Source organism: Cinclus cinclus, chromosome 5, assembly GCF_963662255.1.
Source record: "Cinclus cinclus chromosome 5, bCinCin1.1, whole genome shotgun sequence".
Classification (NCBI taxonomy): domain Eukaryota; kingdom Metazoa; phylum Chordata; class Aves; order Passeriformes; family Cinclidae; genus Cinclus; species Cinclus cinclus.
This window is the reverse complement of record NC_085050.1, coordinates 31,678,473-31,700,698: the sequence shown is the minus strand read 5'-3', so window position 1 is coordinate 31,700,698 and position 22,226 is coordinate 31,678,473. Positions and strand designations below refer to the sequence as shown.

General features: G+C 35.9%; 1 protein-coding gene across 1 annotated transcript; it reads right to left on the bottom strand.

The window, feature by feature from the left end:
* Positions 1-307: 307 nt before the first annotated feature.
* On the bottom strand, positions 308-21,987 carry PDLIM3 (PDZ and LIM domain 3). Its single transcript, XM_062493569.1, has 8 exons — positions 21,895-21,987; positions 16,428-16,579; positions 14,651-14,735; positions 9,325-9,512; positions 5,588-5,851; positions 2,634-2,761; positions 1,386-1,497; positions 308-497 (listed from the first exon to the last, which is right to left on the bottom strand). The coding sequence occupies exons 1-8, from the start codon at positions 21,985-21,987 to the stop codon at positions 308-310; spliced, it is 1,212 nt and encodes a 403-aa protein (XP_062349553.1).
* Positions 21,988-22,226: the final 239 nt, after the last annotated feature.

Sequence of the window (22,226 nt, the reverse complement as noted above, 5' to 3'; positions counted from 1 at the left end):
TGTACATAATGATGTAGCATTCATGTAATACCTCAGCTGTTTCACTTTTTGTATTCCAGGAGAGTGGTTTTAGTTTATACTTCCTTGAGTTATATAGACAGTTTCAAAACCAATATTTTAGCGAAATTTTGCTGGTATAATATGCTATTGCTGGCTAATAAGGACTTCCACCTCTCTCAGAATCCCACAGGGAAAAGTTTAAAAGCTGCTACTTTGGATTTAGGCAGAAGTCCTGACACTCGTACTGCAGTTCTAAGCTGGTAAAGGCTTTTAGTGTGCATGCATGTGTTTGAATGTTAACCCAAGACTAGCATTTTGGGTAAACCGTGACTGTTTCGTATCCCTCCGGTGGCCTCATGCGGGCGCGTGCATGAGCTTCACAGTAGAGCTGGCCCTCCACAAAGAAGTAGCCTTTTTGTTTCAGGTTGAGATCGCAGTCAGAGCACACGAAGCATTCTGGATGCCGGTACTTATCACGTGCCTTCACCACCGTCCCTCTGTATGGACGCAATGAAAAGAAAAGGCCTCGATGAATTCATATGAATTTAAAATGAAGAAAGAAACTGCAGCAACCCAGTCTGTTAGAAGGTGCCCCTGCCCATGGCAGGGGTGTTTGAGCTGCACGATCTTTAATGTCCCTCCCAACCCAAACCATTCTATGATACAAAGCATGTTCTAGGTATTTATTTTAAGGCTTTACAGTTGTCCATCTTGTGGTTTTAGAAACTACTATATAAATTAAGGTTGGATGCTGAGTTTAAGTAGGTGACATAAAATGCTGTTGAGTTGATTGCGTAGTTCATGAGCACTGGAAAATGAAGAGTTTGAAGAAACATGTTAGTTTGGTTACGAGACAGAAAGCACGGACTAACCTATCAAAAGGGTGACAAAATGACTTTCAAAACCACATTGATTTTTCTTCATGTCTGTGTTTTCTCAGTTCATCACTGTGTTCTTTGCTGAGGTTAGTGATGCCAATCAGGTAGAAATCTGGTAGTTTTAAAATAGGTCTACAAAGCTTTCTGGATACTCCCACTGGGTTGGGAGAAGGATGCTTTGCATTGGCAAGACATTTTTGAGAATTCCCAGTCTGACACAGCACAGCATGAATAACTGCTGGTTTCATTACGTATTTGTTAATGGTTGACTTGCAATAGGTACTGAGAAATCTCAGTTAGAACCTCAATGGTACTTTGTCAAAACTTACATAATCTGTTTTGAAATTGTTGAAGGTACAGGTTACAATTTGACATTTAGAACAAAATATATTTTATATCTCTGTTCTCTAGAAGCATTACGGAGTGCACTTCTGTAGTTTGCAGTGGTGTTTGAGGAGGATGTGTGCTTGAGCTGGGGATTTCTAAAACGAAAAAGAAGCAACTTACAGAATCCCACTCCCACATTTGTCACATAGTGGCACTTTCTGGACACCAGGCATGGCAGTAGGTGTCTTTGTTACAGGTGCTTTCACACTTCTTGTTCCCACAGGGCGCCCATCTGAGGAACAAAACAATCCTGTTATGTATGGGCAAATATAAAAGCATCTGATACAGTTAAGTACTTTTCTGCACTTTTCTGTGCTTTCTGTACTGTGCATACACTTTTGGATGTATTTACAGGTTTTCACTTAAATGAACAAACAATGCAGTCTCACTAAAAGTTTAGTAGGCCAGATTGCACCTCTTTGGAATTGGGAGAAATATTGTGTAAGCTGTAGCCAAAAGCAAGGACAAAAAAGATTGCATATGCAGTGCTCTCTGCCTCATGGACATCACCTAATTCTCCGAGAATAGGTCTTGGGTATAACAGAGAGGGAGGAGGATGGGGCTTTAACTTAGAAATATAACATAATCAAGTCCTATTGTCAGAAAGCTTCTTAATTATATAACTAGCCGTACAACAGATTGGAAAGATTAGGAACATGATGTGAATACAAAATAATAGCAAAATACAAGGAAATGCTAAGTAAAATCCCACAATTATATACATGTAGACAATTTGATGTCTTTGTTCCTTCTCTAGTAAATATAGATATATAAACATTATAATAGAAAATATTACCTTTTAGGTTAATTTTGGTTGTATTTTGCTCTTTATGCTTACTGTAAATATAACAAACTTGTAGCCTTTAATAACTTTATTTTCAAAATTTGTTAATTTGAAGGAAATATGACTGTAAATTATATTGTCTTCTTCAGTTTTTATTTAGAATGAAGAGGACTAATAGGTTTTAGGCAATTTCAGGAGTTGGTTTAAATTCCTCTTTTCCTGGATGTGGAAGAGAGTGTTTTCTTTCTTGGCGTCATGAGCATAAGCAGCTTGTCCCAAAAATTGTCACAGATAAAACTTTATTGTTCAGTTAAAGTCAACTTTGGATATGAAAGATCTTAAAATTTGAGAAGAGATTCTGGAAAATGTGATCAGCACCTGCATTGTCTTCAGAGGACACTGCTTGCTATACAAGTAAGCAGGGGAAATGGCAGGAGACTGGTGTGGTAGCTATAAGGTCTGGAATTATTTGGGCTTTCAGAAATTCTTGTATCTCTAATATTTCTTATTTTCTTCATGGATTCCCCCCTCCCACAAACATTTTAAAATTATTTGAACAGGTAGAATATGTTGTTATTAACCACCTTCCTCGGAGACTAAATTCTGGAGCACCTTAAAGGAGCCAGACTGGCGCGGCTGACTGGGCTCCTCCTGGTTGGCGTGCAGCATCTTGTACACGTCAGACTGAGACATGGAGTTGGGAGATGGGTCACTATATTAAAGGGAGGAAGAGCAGATAAAAAACAGTTTATCATATATAACTCTAAAGCAGTAGGTCTACCAGGCAGAGAGTAAGATTCAGGAAACAAGCATAAAGACAATGTGTTCCTACAACTATTGAGAAACTTTCTTCCAGGTAGCATTACTTTATATAGCCTCCTTTTGATCTAAAAAGTGCAACTGTTAACAACTGTTAAATCACTGCAATTGTTAGATAAATAAATCTAGAAACTCATTAATGTATTTCCATAGTTACTGTTTTGGCTCTACTGGCATTTGAGAAAAGGCCATTTAATCTTCAAGTAGTTTAATTCCAGTATCTTCTGCTGTATTACCAGGTGCTCTTTGCTATGGTATCCAGAAGTTCCCTTTTTGCAGCAGCTACCCTCAAGAATGTTGGTAAAATCACAGCTCATGCCTTTACATAAGGTCAGCCAAAACCTAACCAGTCAAATCTTTTGGGAGAATATGACTTCTAAGTTAGCTCGATCACTAGGTCATGTTGTGATTATTTGGTAAAGATAATTCTTACTTATTAAATAACAATTTATGAGATTTAAATTTAACAGGGATTAAAAAATTAGCGAAATAAGTATTACAAAATGTGAAAATGTAAGGTGAAAACTGAAAAATGGAAGTTCTATTTCTTAATTTAATAAAAATAAGATGAGGCTTTCTTTTGCAATGGCAATGTTATGCTAAAATATAAAGGGATTTATTGTCCAAACAGCAGTTGATGGTTGAATCTCAAATGACCTGTGAGACAACGATTTTACTGAGAATATTTCATGGCATTTTAAACTCTGCTGAATATTTTAAATTGTTCATGATAAGTGGCATCCTAAATAGTCAAGAGGAAGAGTTGATGACTATATGCAGTGGCAGGGATTAGACTGAATATGTGGCATTTGTAAATTTCTTACACTTACTGGGGGTAATCAGAAACATCCAAATTGCCTTTGATGAAGTCTGGTATCTTGCAGCTACACACAGAAATTTTCAGTTTAAATTTCCTGTTGCAACTGGCTTTCTACTGTCCACAAAGAATTAGACTGGGTTTTGCTTTAAATGGTTTGGTTTGTTTCCCGGGGTAGCATCCAAGCTGCTAGAAGGCCCAGTAAGAGCAGCAGAAGTTGGACAGTAATCCCTGGTGCTTATGTGAATTTTTTGATCTTCATCAATCAGTAGATTTCTTTGAGCCATCTTTAAGATGGTGAAAAATCTACCCGTTTCTCTTGTCAGAAGCTTTTGAGTAATGAAACTAGCGTAGTTTTTACAATTCTTGGCAATGTTTAATTAAAGTCTTTAATTCTCTCCTCTTTACTAAAATATCTCTAAATATAAAACAAGTGATAATGCAATTACATGCAGAAGGCAAAAAGCCCAGACACAAATGTGTCGTCTTACATTTCTTAATGCATACATAGTGAAAACCAACTCACAGCAAGAAACATTTCAAACCTGCATAGAGAGAGTAGGTTCTCAAACTGGTGATGTCACAGGCAGTGTGAAATCTGATTACTTTGGGCTGAATCCATTATTACACAATAATGAAGCAGCAAATTTTTCTTTTATTGTTCTCTAATTGTTCTGATTGAGGATAAATATTGAAGCAATAGAGTAATTTCACTCTGAAAAGCCTTCCTGAGCTACAGTTTTCATCAGATAGGATGAACCTAAATGCTTTTATATAAATACAGGGGTTTTTTTTTGTTAGTAGCAGCCAATTTCTGCAAGGCGCTGAAGAAGGCTCATTGGTGCCAGTGATTATTGCTTATTTAAAACATTAGTAATTAATTAGCTTTAGTTTACACCATACATATTATGAATTATTAAGTACTGTTATAAAACAGGAAATGTTATAGTTTAGGTTTGGCAATTCTAATATATTCATTTTTGTGATGTGAGATGGAATTAGGAGTGAAAGCAAAGCAGGTCTAAAACTTAAAAGGGTATAAAGAAAAACTATATTAACAATATAAAGAAAATAATAATAAATTTAGAAGATATTTTTTGATTCTTTTTTTTCCTTTTTTTTTACACTTTCTTAATAACATCATACAGAGACACTTTAGTCAGTTTTATACTTCAATAATTTTAGGTTACTATTATGCAAAAGTAAAGCAACCTAAACGGTGAATTGTCTCCTGAAAAAATTAATAATGCTTTAAAACTTTTTATTGTATAACCATAATTGTTATCCATATACATAAGGTTCCTACCTGACCTTAGACGTGCACTGAATAAATTTGTAAGTCAGACATGGATTTGTAGGCCTACAGTAAATTCTGTCTCTAGTTGTACTGAATGAGTTGTGTAGAATGGGAGTCAAGTATCTAGAACACTGTAACCATCTACAATATTTCCTAATCTTTGTAACCTATATTTCAACAGTAGAAATAAATTTTTATGTATTATTAATTTATGAATTATTAATAAGAGGAAATTATTAAATCATTATTAGATAAATATAATGGTAATGAAAATATTATTTTAAAAATAAAATCAGGAGGGAATCAGAGTCTTTATTTGGAGTGACAGTCAAGTAATAGTCCAGGTAGTGTCATATTTATTTATTAGCTGCAATTCCAAGATTTTTACCTATGAAATATTTATTTGTACGTTCTGAAGGACTCCTTTAATACTCTGGGTTAAAACTCAGAAATTACTAATATTTAATGAAAATATTGAATGGTTGTAAATTACTTCCTTTCTCTCTAACCCTTTTCCCCTTTTTCATAGAAGCAGTGTGATACTAATTTTGTTGTATGTTTTAAATTTGTGCATTCACAAATATTATAGCTGCTGCTCTAATTACCTGATGACAGGTGTTTCCCCCAGAGCTGTAGAAACTTGGCCTTGCAGTGTTTCCATGATATTGTCATCTGAATACAACTGCATGGGCGTGTTAAACTGAGCGTGTACGATCTTGACACCGGGGAGCTCCATTTCCAGGGGAACATTAGGGGCCATCTTAGACACGGCTTTCAGCTCGGTGGGGCAGATGGAGCTGACTGTGCCAATGGAGGAGGGGGTGCTGCGCCCACTGCCGCAGTCCAGCCCCGAAGGAGTGCTGCATCCGCTGCGTGTTCGTGGCCAGGGTGCAGGAAAGGGTGCAGTGTGCAGTGCATTACAGAGAACCAAGACAAAAGGACAGGGATACGGTGATGTTAACAGAGCTGGAAAGCGTAAACGGAACAAGCTCCAAAAAAGCAAAAGTACAGAAAGTAGAGAAAAGCAAAAGCGTGTGTAGTCATTGGTGATAGCTTTCCTGTAAAAAGTATCAGAGCCAGCTATAAAGCAGTCCTTAAAATTCTGGCATGCGTTTTCTTTAAACATGGTATAAATCCTTTGACAGATGAAATAATTTGGTATGTAACATTATTTTACATTTTTAATGCTAGGTTTTACTGAGGAATAATTAAGTCTCCCTAGAATTCTTTGTTCTAAGAGAGTAATTCTCATCATCTATAAAAATAGTAGCAGACAAAGTAGATGTGAGTTGTCTGTGTCAGAGACAGAATAAACACCTGCAGCACTGGAAGAATCCTAGACACATCATTCCAGTTCTGTACCTCACAACCATCCCACTACGCTGCTGAAAAACTACCATGAAGTAGTGTAAAATAATGCATTTGACATTCCCTAGATTTCCTTAAATTCCAGAGTAAGGTGTTTATTAATATTTTAAAAGTAGTTTAACAATATAAAAAAATATTTGTTGATCATTACGAAGAAGAAAAGTTATTAAAATATCCAGGCTTACTTTTGCTTTTCTAAAGTACGGTGTTTCCAGTAGAATGTAAACTGGCCCTTCACAAAAACAGTGGGTACATATTCAGAGAATTAATTTTACTGCTTTTGAAGTAGACTTTACTTATAATTTCTATATAAAAAATACAATGTGCACTTTCAAAAAATATTAGAGTTTCTTGACATGACTGAAGTGAAGTAACTGTACTCCAATTCAGCATAACTGGAAAAAGCTTAGCAAAAGAACGTGAACATTAGATCTGAAGTCTTTTTCAGTATCACTATTATGAACTCTTCAATCTTGTCTGCATAGTACCTCAGACGCTTTCTTTGTCGTGTCTCTGCTGGCGGTGTGTAACAGCACATAACCAAATCTTTCTGCAGTCATTGGTTACCATTTATGTGATATTCTGAGCTGTGGGACAGCAAATGCTTCACCTCTGTCCTCCAGCCTGTTATCAGGGCTGTGGGTAGTTCTTCCAAGCTGTGTCAACTTGGGACAATGCTCTGTTTCCCAGTTTGATAGTAGAGAACTCTGCCCAGTAGCTACTCTTGGGTGGAGCAGAAAACCCAAAATTCTCCCTTTGATTCAAAGCAGAATTTGTGCAGGACCATTTTCTCAAAGTTTTTAAGGGAAATGCACATTTCTTTCATCAAAGAAATGCCAAACAAAAGCATTCCTGAAATGGTAGACAAGCCTTAACGCAAATATAGTTGTGCACCATTACCAAGCATGAGCCAGCCAAAAAATTCACACAGGACAACATATGTATTTGCAGTATTTTGTTTTAGAGGAAACAATACCACCTTTATATCCTGCAGTAGAATAAGTTTTGTCAGTGCTGGTAGTGTTAGTAAATGGAACATAGCATGAAAAGACTAGAAAAAGCATAATTCTTGCTCTCGCTATGTGAAGCCAAAATAATATTAAAACAGAATAAATGATAAATAACATATAGTTATATATTAAATACAATTTCCAGTTAGTTTCACCAGAGTCCAAAATTCTGTCCAATGTCCAATCCATAAGCTCAAACCCACAGTCCACAGTCATGTCTTCCTTTAGTCAAAGTCCTATTTATAGCCTCTCCTGTCTGTCCTAAAGGGATATTTAGAGCTGAGCTGGTGGTTTGTTTTTTGCTGTGTTTAGCAGTGGATTAAGGCAAACAGATGAAAAAATAGTAGAAAAACTGTCACAACCAAGGTTTTGTAGATATAACACCCTGTGTCAGAGATTCTGCACTTTGCAAGTGCAGACCTCCCCACTGCTAGAACTCTGGATAGACCTTGCCCAACTGAAGTTTCTTAAACTTGCTGCTTTGCTGTCAGGGTAGTTTTTGCAGTTTATTTTCTTTTCCATATATGCTGGTAAATGGCCACTTACTTCAACATTTTAATGGAAAATAATGTGTAATTTTCATTTCTGAATTGTGAGATTAGGCTTTTGATACTCAGCTGACTCTTCATAAATCTAGTAGGCACTTGTAAAATGGTACCAGCTTTGTGAGGTACCTGGTGGTCCCACAAACTGCTACTGCTAGAAAGGGTAAAGGATCACATCACAGTGTATTTCATCCCTAAGGCCCCTATTGAACTTCCTCGTGGTTTTAGCCACAGAGTTTGCACTGTTTTGTCTCCTCTGTAACAATGAAAACAGTAGCGAGGAATTTCATGACCAGTTAAGATAGAGGTTTATTATACTAAAATGATGGATGTACATATATAAGTTTTTCTACATTGAAACTTCACAAATCTGTAGCATCAGTTTTCCTTCTTTTAGCTCAGCAGTAGATTGCCCTCTGGAAAGAGGTCTGCTGAAATGCAAATTTGAAATCTCTGAATGGCCTAGATTATAGCTATCTTTTATTTATATGTAATATGTAATATACATGTACTATGTAGCTATATTTTATTTAGCATGTTAACAAATTACACTGAGTTTGGTCAGAATAAGTTCAAAGTACCAAAGATCTGTAAGTGTACAATATCTGGTGCTGTGCTGTGAACTGAATCATGGCTGCAGCTACTTCAGACTCAGGTCAGTACTGAGATGGGAGTGTAGATCTACTTTCTTTTGGAAAGAGAAATTTTAATTTCAAGTCTGAGCTCTGAAAGTCAACCATTTACTTCTTTTTGTTTATTTGCTTTTATTTTATCATTGGGCTGTCTAGTACTGTAAGTAAATTTCAAATGCATCAGAATGATTAATTAATGTCAGTGGTGAGTATCTGTCCATTAAAAAAAATAACACCATGCATCAAATCCAGCACAGCACTCAAAGTTTATAACCTGCTTCGGCCTGAGATTATGAAAGGTTTGGGCCGAATATTATGCTTGTGTTCAAAGTAGTTGATATCCTGTAAAGAAAAAGAGAGAAAATAGCTTTCTTTGGCCTAAAATACTCATTCATTCATAATGCTTTCTAGTCTAGCTAACAGTATTTACAAATTTTAACCACGAAGTAACCATGTTTAGTTTGTTCATGCCTGGTGCTCAAAATCACTGGAGTGTTCAGAAACACGCAGAGTAAAGTGCAGTTACAGGAGGGAAGGTTGGAGGGTAGAGTTGCAGCCCAACAGGGAGGGCAAATTTTAGCTACCTGCAGCATTGCTGCTAGAAGCTGAATGGATAGTTCTTAGCATTGGAAAAAATTGCTTCCTTGATCACCCTTTTTCTTTGGGTAATGACTAATCTCCTGATTCTCAGAACAAAACAGCAAGAGCTGGACTTTTAAACTGAAACCAGAACAGATAATGATAAACCACAAATGACCATGTATCATAAGTAAATACTAATACTCACTTTTGTGATGAGTTAGGAATGAGACCCCTCAGTTGTCCGTGCAGCGCGTCTTGAATATTGCCAGATGAATAGAGCCCAATTGGAGAATTATAGGAGGAGCTCACTACCTGTCTTTTGTCATCAATATTTGCTGCTGCAACAAAAGGCTGGGCCCTTCTGTTGTGAGCTGTACCAATAGGCTTGAATTCCTGTACATGATAGGCAGACAAAACACACAGAGCTACAATGCACACCAAAGCTAGCAATGGGTAAATCTGATAACACCAGTACTGTTAATAACTGCATTTTTACTTTTGCAACTCTCTTATTTTTTAACTGGTGCAAGCATATCATATTTTTCCATGAATTTTGTATATATTACTTGAGCCATACATATTCATTTCCCACCTCCAGGCAAGCAGAAGGCTTGGAAGAAATGGGAGGGAAGAATATTATAGTGACATTCCATATTGGTCATTAGATTTGACACCGTTTACATTATTCTTTTAAAACACTTCATGTATGCTTATCTTAATTTCTTTGCTTTGGTGCTAATCTCTAGTTCCTTCATTTTCATCACATACTGATAGAGGGACTTGCAAAAGTATGATTTTATTGTAAGTGTCTTGCCTAGAAAAAAACATAAGTTTTAATGCTTCTTTTAGCTGAAAGAAAATCTTGAACACACATCACGTTGAGGACATTCTTTTGAATGCATTTAATTTTTAAAGCATATAAAAAATTGTACTGCTCTATAATTTAATGTGAAATCATCATAAATAAGTAAAACCCAGAAATGGGTACATTTTAAATCATTCTGCCTATGTGTCTGTATTCTGCATTTTTTTGTCACTGGCCAGGATAATTTCCCCAGTTTCTGGAATTCAAAAGGATGAGGTCTGTGAATAAAATCTCTGATAAACTTTCAGATACCTTAAAATGTCCTTCTGCAGTGGTTGGCCAGGAATGATAAAGACTTCTGACTGCAATAAAATTCACTTACTTGTATTCTGTGTATTTATTACAGCGTCCTTTGAGGCCCTTCCATCTCAAGTCCACTCCTAAGCCTCAGAAATAGAGACTTTGCAAAAAAAAATAATGTTGTCATCTGCCGAGAGTTTTTTTCCTTTTACCCTAGTGGGTGAAGAACATTAACTGCTGTAGTCCATCATCTTGTCCTGATGGCATGTGACACTCTTTGGAAACAGTGCTTGTGAGAGTATCCATCCATATGGAGTTCCATACATATGGAATAAAAAGCTTCTCTTTCTAAAAAATAGGTTTTGAAAACCTGAATTTGTCTGTTCTTTAGAGACTTGAGCTTGCAATGTAAAGATAGCACAGGTCATTAATACTTCAATTTTCATAGAAATCTTTTCCAGTTCTCCAGTTTGGGACTGGTTTTTAGTGCAATTGTTATGCAACAGTTTCCAAAATATATTTAGGATCAGACTAAAGAAATGTCATGGATATATAGAATATGCAACCAGAAAATGCAAACAGTAAAAAGCAGTTTTATTAAATGAAAATGTTTAGCAGCATTGCACTTTAAGAGGCTACTGAAAGCAGTAATCACATAAATGAGTACAAAGGTTTTATTTGCAATTCCTTCTTTCTGTCTGATAGAATGGAGTTGCAGTTAACAAAATGTATTAGTAAATGGTAATAATCTAATAGTTTAGGATCATAGCTACTTAATGAAAGATATTAATATCAAATAATTTAAAATTGTTTCAAACTCATGAATGATACAAAACAAACAAAACCAACTGAGAACATTGTAATTTCATCCTCATATTTCATTTCTCATAGAGAAATGAATAGAAGATGTGGCACCATAACAACATGTTTACAATGTAACAGTTGTGAAACAAGTATTTGCAGTTAGTGAGACTTAAATTCTGCTTTTTTATAACTCATCTATTAATATAAAATGTCAGTGACAGAACATACAGCAGCAAAAATAGTCCAGCTCTTGTGTTTATTTGATATCATTGAATCTGTGAAAAGTCCTCTTTTAGTCCAAAAACTAAATGAGAACTGGAAGTTGTTGAAATTTCTAATTAGGAATATTGGAGAATTACAGTACTTAATTTTTTTTTTTGTTTTGTTTTTGTTTCTGTTTTGGTCAGGGCTAGCTACATTTTTGCATTGATACAGGTATCAGGAATAGAAATAATGTGGCACCAAAAGCCTGTAGAAATGCATCCACCACAGCCTATATGATGTCATTCCTTGGGGTAATTGCTGTGACAGAACACAAATGTGTATATTTTGGAGGTATCACTTGACCAAGATCTTCATCTTTGAATGCTGTTATAAAGAGGGCTAGGTCCTCAAAACTAGCCCAGCACAATTATGTTGTTTCAAAGGTTGATTATAAATGGTAATAGACTATAAACTTACTTCTTAGAACAGTGTTTTTCTTAGATTTTTGTACTTATCTACGTGCATAGTATATCTCCCCGGAAAATATAATCTCCTTCGTGGCCAAAAGTCTAGTCTAACTGAACACAATGTTCAAAGGCAAAGATAGAAGTAAGAAAGATAAGTTCAAATAAAAACAATTCAAGAAATTGTGGTAATAAATACAAAATTATTTTCAATTAGGTTAAAGGGATTGTAACAGAAAACATTTATGAGTCATCATGTTCTTTGACAATATAGCAGAAAACATTTAAAATACTTTTATTATACAATTTTCTATTTAGATGGTTTTCTCTTTCTACTTATATTTGTTGAGAGCCTTATGTTCTAAATTGCTTTTATTCAGAATACAATGTGATTGTGTGCATAATTCTTCAAGTGGTCTGCTATTTCCTATTGTTTATCCATCACACTATAGGCTGCTCATGACTATCAAAATCAGGGTGGATGTTATGTGGGAATGTGTAACTTTCAAGACTGACTCTCAGTCAGGCACTTATTGCTGTAAATTAGAGTTGTTGCCTCAGTTTCCTCTTCCCAGATTTAAAAATAGAGCTTTCACTGTGCTCTGACAATTGCCTGAATCAGTCTCCAAATGGCTCTTGGGAGAGTCTCAGGCTGATTCAGAAGTCTGCTACGGTGTGAGGATTTCTTGCTCCATAGCTGTACGTAGGAACGGTATTTAATTGTTTATGAGGTTTCACATAGCCATCTCCATGCATCTGTAGAATAATTTTCATTCATCGAAGCTAAAGTAAACACTCTTTGGCCAAATATTTGGCCAGATTGCTGAACAATTTAAAATAGGGTTTGTATTCATTTGTAACTATCTTTTATTAGCTTGCAAACTTGAATTATATGCTTATTAAGAAGATTGTGTAAGTTGTAATTTGTTATTGTTATTTAGTTGGCTTATAATGGATTTTAAATAACTGACAACTTTCTTAGTGAATTTTAAAATGTCTGTTTGATGAGAGTGAAAAAAATCCAATACATTTATAAGATTTATGACATTTGAGTAATTTCGGTTATTTTATAAGTAGAACTCAGTGGTTTTCCATTTCTGCACACCAGTAAATGTATGAAATACTTCTGGATAAAGAGTTTTACATTTGAAGTAACACATTACTGCTTTTGCATTTTTCTCCATTCATCTTGGCTTCAGTGCCTGTATTTATTGTTAGAATTCAGCAAACTCTTGTAAGACTTGGACAGCACAGGTTGTAGTTGTGCAAAAATTTGCCATCTGAGATTCAAGCAATTTTTACTGTTTTCTCTACTGGCATAGATGCTGCTGCAACTTGTGTTGTAACTAAATACACATTAAATTTAATTTTAAATTACAGCAACTGTAGAAAGATAGGCTATATGTATTTTTTATTCCACAGGGAGTGATGGATACTCAGATGGAAGAATTTAATGAAAATGTAAAACATTCCAGGAACCATTTAATATAATTTTTTGCAAGTTTTGTTACTTTTCTGGTGCCTGATATTTATTAAATATACTCGGTACTGCTGAACTGCCTAGGAACGAAAAAGAGATACACCAAATGAAAAGGCTGGCTGTTCAATCTAGGAGAAACAATTTTTATGATTGCCCAATGGAGGCTGCTTTTCAGTAGTCTGCCAAATAGCACTTAGTGAAATCTTGTGATCTATTTTTAAGGAACTGTCCTTTTTAGGAATGCAGCTTTCATGCAGAGGGATTACTCTTGTGTCATGCATGCCTGCATGGTTTTCTCTATAGCATTTTAGTGAATTTGTTCCATTGCTAGTCATTTCATTTGTATCTTAGCTCTTCCACAAGAATATGCATTTAAAATAGCTTTGGTTCTTCTCTGTAGTATTCCTGCTGCTGAAGAGGCTATCTTATTTCCAATGGAAACAATGCTGTATCACTTAATAGTTTTAGATCAGAAAGAAGAGAGAGAAATGTAACACTGAAATGTTGTGTTCATGTTTGGGAGCATCTCCATGAAAACAGAACTGGTGGAAGTACTTACTGCACAGGGTTTATTGAAATGGAATCTAGAAAAGATTCCAAAAAATCTACGATTTTTTTCCTAGGATATCATAGAATAAATACTTCTGCATATTTGCTTTGAACCTGGCCTTCCAGGATCAGCAGAATATTTTTCTCTCCCTGCTCTTGAGATAACACCAAATCTTTATGTAGGTTGAAGAGGAATGACAAAGAAATAAAGGACTAGTTGTAGGCAGTAGCTAGCTAATTCTCTATTAGCAATATGAAGACTTTGACTCATAGTAGTTTTTTCTTTTTTGAGTTTGAAAAGAGAGATGGCTGTGGATTGATTGGATTTGCTTTGGTCTTACATAACAATAAAGACTTTCCTAGTCAGAAGTGGTGAGTGATTTGCTTATTGACCAGTACATGGGTCTTGTGTGAATATGTAAACTTGAGTTCTGTGGCATAGTATAAAAATGTATGGAGGTAAAGAGATCCAGCATTTATGGATCTCTCTGTTTAACTGACTACATCAAAATTAATTTTGTGACCTGATGAATTAATCGCTTAGGAACTTGGTATTTATTCCTGATTGAAGAACTTCCTCACATGATGATGAATCTCTAAAAGAGTTAAAGCAACTTTGACTGTATCAGAATAAGAGGACATATTTTATTTCCATAATAAAACTTTGGTGATATGTAGACTCTTAAAGAAAAATGAGAATCTGTTGTAGCTTCTTAATGTTTCGTATCAGTTATAGCTGAAAAATCAAAACATCAAGTCAGATAAAATGGTGTTCCTGGATGTCATAATCATGGTGGTTCATATGAGCTTAAACTGATCAATTACAGACAAAGTTCTAGTTAAAGAATTTAATGACCACAAGAGAGATTATTTGGAGTTTAAAAAGGAAAATGGAAGTGATTAGGTAACTTTTCACAGTTTGTACCTGAGGTTCAGCTTCCAAATTTATCTTGAAGGGATGTGCTCTGCCATCTTCTGAAATCTGTGGGGACCATAATTTAGTTCCTGCCCTAGAAGGAAGAAAGAAAAGAAAAGAAAAGAAAAGAAAAGAAAAGAAAAGAAAAGAAAAGAAAAGAAAAGAAAAGAAAAGAAAAGAAAAGAAAAGAAAAGAAAAGAAAAGAAAAAGAAAAGAAAAAAGAAAAGAAAGAAAGAAAGAATTTAAATAATTTGAATTCCTATAGACTTGTGTATGTCCCCATAAAATATAATGAAGCTTGTAAATCTGCAGGTTTTTTCTGTGCTTTTTTAGTGTTTTGACATAAAAATATGAAATGTATCCAATATATATAAAATGTATTTACTTTAAAAAAAATGTATGCTATTAACAATGGGAAATAGGTTGTTAATAGTTACCAAATGCAAAAGGAAAAGGAAATTAGTGCCTTTCTGGCCTGAGCTGACCAAACTTTTTAGTTTTATTTTTTTAATGGTTAATAGAATGAATGTTGGGTTTTCTGAATGTTTTATATGAACAATTGAGTATATTAGTAATAGTCCTAAATTTCTTCTTCTTTAAAGACCATAATTTCCATGTCAAGCCTGTTTTTCAATGTTGAAGTGCAATCTAAGTATGCAAAGTATGTGCAAGGGGAAATTGAAGTTGCACAGATGATTCTTTCAGTCACGTAGGCAGAAGTAACAAATGTGAAAATACCAGTTACAGTTCTGTTTTCATTGACAAAGTGAAATGTGGCAGCTAATTTTAAAGTAGCATAATAGTAATGTCAATTAATCTGCTGCTGCTTGGTAATATATACATTTATCACATCTTGAAAACTGGCTTCCCAAGATAGTTGTTAAATGGCATATATCAATCTGTAGCAGAACCTCGAATTTACAGAAGGAATTTTTAACTATGGTGTATGCTCTAATAATTCAACAACACTCCTAAAAAAAAAAAAAGAAATACTTTTGAATTCCAAAAGAGATATTGTAGTCAGCTACAATAAAGAGTTGTGCCTCTGTGAGAGCCTCAGATTAATCAGCCCTGTCTTAGTTTTGGAGACAGCTGAGTGTGCCAAGTGATTCTGATTACAGGCTGAGCAAAGTCAGCTGGAGATGTGAAACTGCAGTTGTTTCTCTTCCTGGCTCTAGTAGAGAGAAATGAACCCGAAAGTTCCTGGATTACTGCAGTTTAGGTAAGACAGTGTTTCTCAGTTTTGTTTTGTTTTGAACATTGCTTTGAGAAGCCTTTATTAGGCTTAATAATGTTGTGACCAAAGAGATTGATTGGCTTTAAACTCACTCCTTTGTCACCCCCTATAAAAGCATGACAGAATGTTTTACCTAGCTGGGGTGATACAGCAGCAGCTTTATGTGTGACTGGGAGAAGGAGGCAGTGCTAAGCACCTGTGGCTGAGGGAGTTTTACAGCAGAGAGGTCACTGAACAACTGACACTAGATGAGGATTTTATTATTTCCCCAAAACATGAAGAACTGCTTGCTTACTGACAGTAAACAGAGGACTTGTGCAGTCAGCAGGATTACAGTGTGAATAACCTGAGGGAAGCTGTTCTTTTTGTGCCTACAAAAATGAGTTCTGGGGAGTCTTGCTTGATCTGGAGTTTAAGGGTAGGTCTGGTTGCTTGTAATTTTAAGGATTTTGGGAACTTCCTCAAACTATTTTAAATAGTTACACCATGTAATAATTGTACTGTTGATTGAGTAGTGTCTTTCAGAAACGGGCAGATGTGTACACGTACCTCTCTATTTTCAAACACAGCTGATGTGTAGCTGCTTTAATTCTCTCCTGGGCATCATTATGTGTCATGTTCTCTGTGCCTAGACCATCAATAGCTATAATAACATCACCAGGGCACAGGTTTGCAGCTGAAGCCTTGCTTCCAGGAGTAATCTGAAAAAACCAAAATGTAACTGCTTAATCACCATGCATGCCAGAAAATTGATAGAGAAAATTAACTTCATCACATTCCCCTATATCCTGTTGGGTGGAGGAGGTATTTTGCCAAAGGCTCTGTAGTTCTATTGTCAGGAAACCATATGAATGTTTTATTCATCTTAATTCCAAATTAGATGGAAATTATCTTCACACTTGTGCATTACTTTCCACTCTGATTTCTGTAATTACTGTAATTCATCTTTAAATCTGCTTTCTCCACTGCCATTAGATATATATATAATTTGCTTGAAAAAAAAAAATGTTTTCCCCTTAACAACACCAGCAGTAGAAAAGAACTGGTAAGAAATTTTGTTGCTGAACTCCTTAAAGTGCTTAGGTTTAAGTCCCATGGTATTTAAGTGACAGTGGCCCTGATCTTTCATGGTGGTCAGTGTGGTGCAATTCATTTCATACCTTAGGTACATGTGCCACTATCTGTGACATTTGCAGAAATAGCCCTAAGCTTATCTTTCATGCTTTTTCTTTCTTTCTTTTTTTTTTTTTTTTTTGGTCGACAAACTTCTGTATGGTTGTGAAAATAACTGAAATGCAACACAATTTTGCTTTAAAATAGCTAGTGTAGAGAGGCCATGACCTTAGACGTTACTGAAGCTTGTTCTAGAATTACAGGCCTTTACTTACAAAAGGTGACTTCTCCTGCCACCACAACACTTACACATACCACATACACAACAGGTCTTAGGTCACTGAGTGGGATTTCTGTCCCTTAGGTGTGTATTGCCATTTTAGGCAGCTCTTTATTACCTAGATAGCAACATGAAATTGATGCATGTAGCACATAAGCTTCTCTGAAATTCAGCTCTCAAACAGCAGAAGGGACAAGTTGTGTCATGCAGGGTAACATTAGCTGCCTATTTGTAAGTAAATGAATCCCCGTGTGAAGGAAAAAAAAAGTCAATATAGTCTTATTTCCAAAACCAGTTCCTTTTATCTGTGGCATACATTACATGAAAAAGCTATTGAAGAGAATTTTTCTCACTATGGGTTCTGCTACAGCAAAAGCATGTGTTATCTTGACTGGAAAACATGCTGTGGAGACATTATTCAGCTCTGGTGTTTCACAGTTTTCCAGCAAAGGAAGAGAGTAAGCTGCCCATCGTATTTCCAGCATGTTCTGAACCCCAGATTTGGTGAAGCTGGCAGACTTTTCTCTGAAGGGGACACTACTGTCAACATAAAATAGTAATACGAGTTGCACTGTATTAGTAGTGAGATAATGGCAAAAATCAGTGAAGCAGAGTTGTTAATCTCTTTTCATCTCCATTAGCTGAGTCTGAATGATCAAAGAGATTGTTTTGTGAGCTCTTTTTCTGCATTCCCGCACGTAAACTTATTTTTGATATCACTGTGACAAACTACTATACATGTGTTACTATCAAGTCAGGAAAACTTTCCAAAAGGGTGCCTGTGGGCAGCTGCAGACTTTTACACTCTCACCCTTCAAAAGAATGGACTAGGGTGTTGTGTGCTTAACAAAGTGTTTGGGTGACTGAACAATCTGTTTGAATATGAATCGAGGAAGTTGTTTATAAATTCTAAATCTGAAATCTCTCAAACTGTCTGCTTCTCAAACTTCAACAGCTGCAAGTGCAAATGGTCAACACTGAGACCACTTCCACCACTATAATAAGACAGGGGTTAGAGGTATTATCATTCTCCCTTCAGCATGGAATTGCTCCTGATTTCACTTAGCACGTTGTGAATATGTCTGCAATGACAAACTGCAGCAGAATTCCCTGTGTTCCAATGTGATTGTTGATGCTTTAATACGTAACTGGGCAAACCAACCATTCTTGGTTCCCTCTGAAGAGTAAGTTAGGTTGTGTAATCATTATGGAAGTTCCTCAGCAGATTATGTTTTTTGAATGTCACAACAAATCATCTGCTGTACCTGTGACATACTGCAGCAAAGCCCTGAGATAATGACCCTGCCTTATAAAGTAGTGCATCTGCCTAGCACAGTACATTCCCCTGCAGCTGTACTTCTAGCAGAACATGCCCTGCTCCGTGTTGCTGCTAAATTCCTTGGGTTTTATAAGTTGTCAGCAGCTGTAGTGGTACCACTTAGATGTTTGAATGGGGTTGCCATCATTTTGTGGGAGCAAGGCGGGAAAGGGACAGGAGTCTGTATTTCCTGATCCTTGGCAGAACTGATCGTTTCTAAAATAAGAAATCTCTTGGGCCTTGACACCTTGATGGGGGTGCTGAGCTCTACATGCCCAGGCCTGCCTGGGTGCAGAGCAGGCACCTGCCCTGCAGACTACATTTTATAGAAAGGAACCACGTTGTGCATTGCAAGATATCATGGGTAGAATATTGATATTATGGGTACCTCAATAGTGTGAGTGGTACTGTTTCTCAAGGACTTATTAGTGACACACTAACTGCGTATTTTGAACGCTTAGAATTGTGTTGTGACTGTAGTGTTTGTTGCTTGCTCACCCTGGCTTCATGAGGTAGGTTCTAGTGTTTCTTTGGGAAAATTTTTTGCCTTGCTGTTCAGGCCATGTCTGCATGGTATGCCTGTTACTCCTGCATCCTGGGTATCTTTGATTTGGATAAATACAAAAATATGTGTTCATCATTCAGATGATGTCATGGACTAACAATTTAACCACATGAGGGTCAAATGTCTCCAATGAAACTTTGAAGAAAACCTCTCTGCCTCTGATAATAGACCTGTAAAGCTTATCACGTTACACCATCATAAATATTTCAGGCTCTGTGTTTTCTGAAGAGAGCTATGAATGTCTGCACACAGAGTGGTTAAGCATAAAATTGAGTTAATATGAATAATTACATTGTGATTGGTAAAGGTCTATAAAAATAAAATAGAGCTTAAATATAGAGTTGATAATATTTTACCATTTTCTCCAAACTGCATAAGTTTCAATTGTTCCTGTAATCAGTTTCATTAATGCAATTTCTTTGCATCTATACAAAGTTCCAAGGGTTTAAAAGTTTTCAGTATTTGTAGTTAATTTATTGTTTCTGACCATAACAGAATTTGAATACGTCGATTTTTTGCTCCTTTCCTGTTCTTCTGTGCTCCAGTGATCATGGTCTGTAGTTTTTGCATTTGCATGAAACAGTCAAAACAACAGAACAATTTTCACATGAGCTTTTGAAGGGACATCTGTTCTTTGGACAGGTGGATAATCTCTTATGTCATCTGTCTCTCTTAATAAGTCCTGATAAAATCTGTCTCTTCTTGAACAAGGACATAGCCAATCGATTTTAACACCTGTCCAATTATTTTATTCAGAATATATTAAAAAATAATTTCAATTTATTGTTTAGTTTTTTTCTTGTCAGGACAGTTAAGCCAAGTGTGAAGTGGCTGCTTATGATAATTTTTACAAAAGGCCCCTTTTACCTAGGCCCCAAGAGGCAAGACTGGTGAAGCTTTTGAAATGTTCTCTATTTCTTAAATGGTATTGCATGAATACTTATTGAGGGACTCTTCTAAATGTATGCAGTGGCAGCAAAAATACTAACTTTAAACAAATTTACTGTTAATGTTCTTAAGCTTGAGTGAAGCAAATATAGCCTTTTTTCTAATATATAATATATAATATATAATATATAGTATATAATATATAATATATAAATATATAAATATATAATATATATCTATATATATTCATTGTACTACTTAAAATGTGATTTTGAGCCTTTCTGTAATATGCCAGAAACCAGTGGCTTATGTCTTGTGAGGCACTCGGTAGGTATGAGTTAACTGTAAAGTAATTTATTCTTCAGAAAGTTATATTTATAGTAACATCCTTTGTTATTGCAGTTTTAAACTTCATTGCACTTAATCTAAACACAAAGAAAATACAAACCAGACACCGCTAAAATATTTTTTATTAGAGATAATGGAAACTATTTTTCTTTTAGAGGCCCATAAAAGGCAATGAAGGCCCCACAACATCCAGAGAATTTTTTTTTTTTAAATTTCAATATTTCTGTCTCCTGTTTCTCCAAAGGCTTTGCTATATTCTGAGTAGTTGTTATGTGACTATATTCAGTCAAATAATAGCATATTGTTTTACTTCTATTTAAAATACATAATTTTTTATGCTTTTATAAATCTGGAATGAATAACTGAGTTAATTTTTACTAGTTAATATGTGAAAAGATGGTCCTTAAACTTTTTACTGATTTTTGCTTGGAAGCACATTTACTGCAAGACATCACGAGTGGTATCCATCCTTCAAGGCTTTTGATGTTTACTCAGTACCAGGCATAGTGTATATAGGGAGTCATAGTGTAAGCCTTCCTTTTTTATAACAAAAAAAGAAAAAACAAAACAAAAAGCATAGCCGTGTGGGGGCTCATGGAACATGTATTTGGTGTGTCTAAGGTCCTGAAAAGCAGCATAAATATAAGGAGAATGAATTCTAGCCTGATGTGCATTGAACACAATTTTCAGAATATAGAAATTCTCAAAATATGTATCCTGTCTTCTGAGCAGATCCACATGTGTAGATGCAGGGTAGCTGACAGTGTGTTGTATGCTACACTGATCAAGCCACTGTTGTCTTAAATTGCAGCTAATATCTCAAAATCCATGAAAAAGAATGAAGGCTCAAATTCCTGCCATTTATTGGGGGGGCTGGGGGGGGAGGTAAAGTAAACTTTTAGTTTCTAGGTATGGCAAAACCCACCAAATAACTATATCTTTCATATGCAGGACTGGATAACTTTCTAATAACTCACTCATTTAACATTCATGAACGTGAAAACTTCTAGATATGTAAGAAAAGGTATTCTTGCCTTTGCTGGCAATAAACAGAACTTGGTTTAATTAAGTAAGAGTCAGATTAATCTGCAAAGCACAAACTCGCAGGCATGAGGAGCTGCTGCCAAGCAGTCTTCTCCCCCAGAGATCAGACAGGCTAGTTGTGGAAAGCATAAGAGTGAAGTCTTGCTTTTAGTAGGTTTAAATATTATTTTGAAAGCCTGGGAAATCATGCCAGAGTTTTTCTGCAGCCAAGGAACTTGAATTTAATTTTGAGACCTAAGTAGAAGGGCAGTTAGTCTCTTAGACCAATCACAGAAACATGTCGCACAGAATTTGTAAAAACTCTTAGTATTCATCTGGCTCTCTTCAGAAGTAGCTGCTACTTTTTAATCTACTCACAGCTTTGTCCGCATCTCTGAACTCCAGAAAATTAAAAGACAAAAATCTACAGCGACTATTAAACGGAATAAATAGAAAGGAAATGGAAAGAAAGAGTACATACCCTGGTTATGATTAAGGGTTGGTTAAAATCTATTCCTCCTGAGAGCCTGAATCCCCAGGGTGACGGTCCTTGGAGAATAACATTTTGTGGCATTGTGGACAGATTTTCCTTGGTTACTGTTCTTTTTCCCTTGGGTCCGTGTGAGGAGTTGAGCTATAGGAGGAAGGTTGCTGTCAGCAGAGCACCTGCCAGACAGGGCAGCCGACCTTTTATACCTCCTAAGAAGTTTTACTCATTCCAAAGCTGTGGGCACTGCACTTTATCCCTACTCTTTGGGTGACGTCAGCCAGTCCCTCGGCTTCTCCACCCACAGAGGGGAGTATCAAACTCGG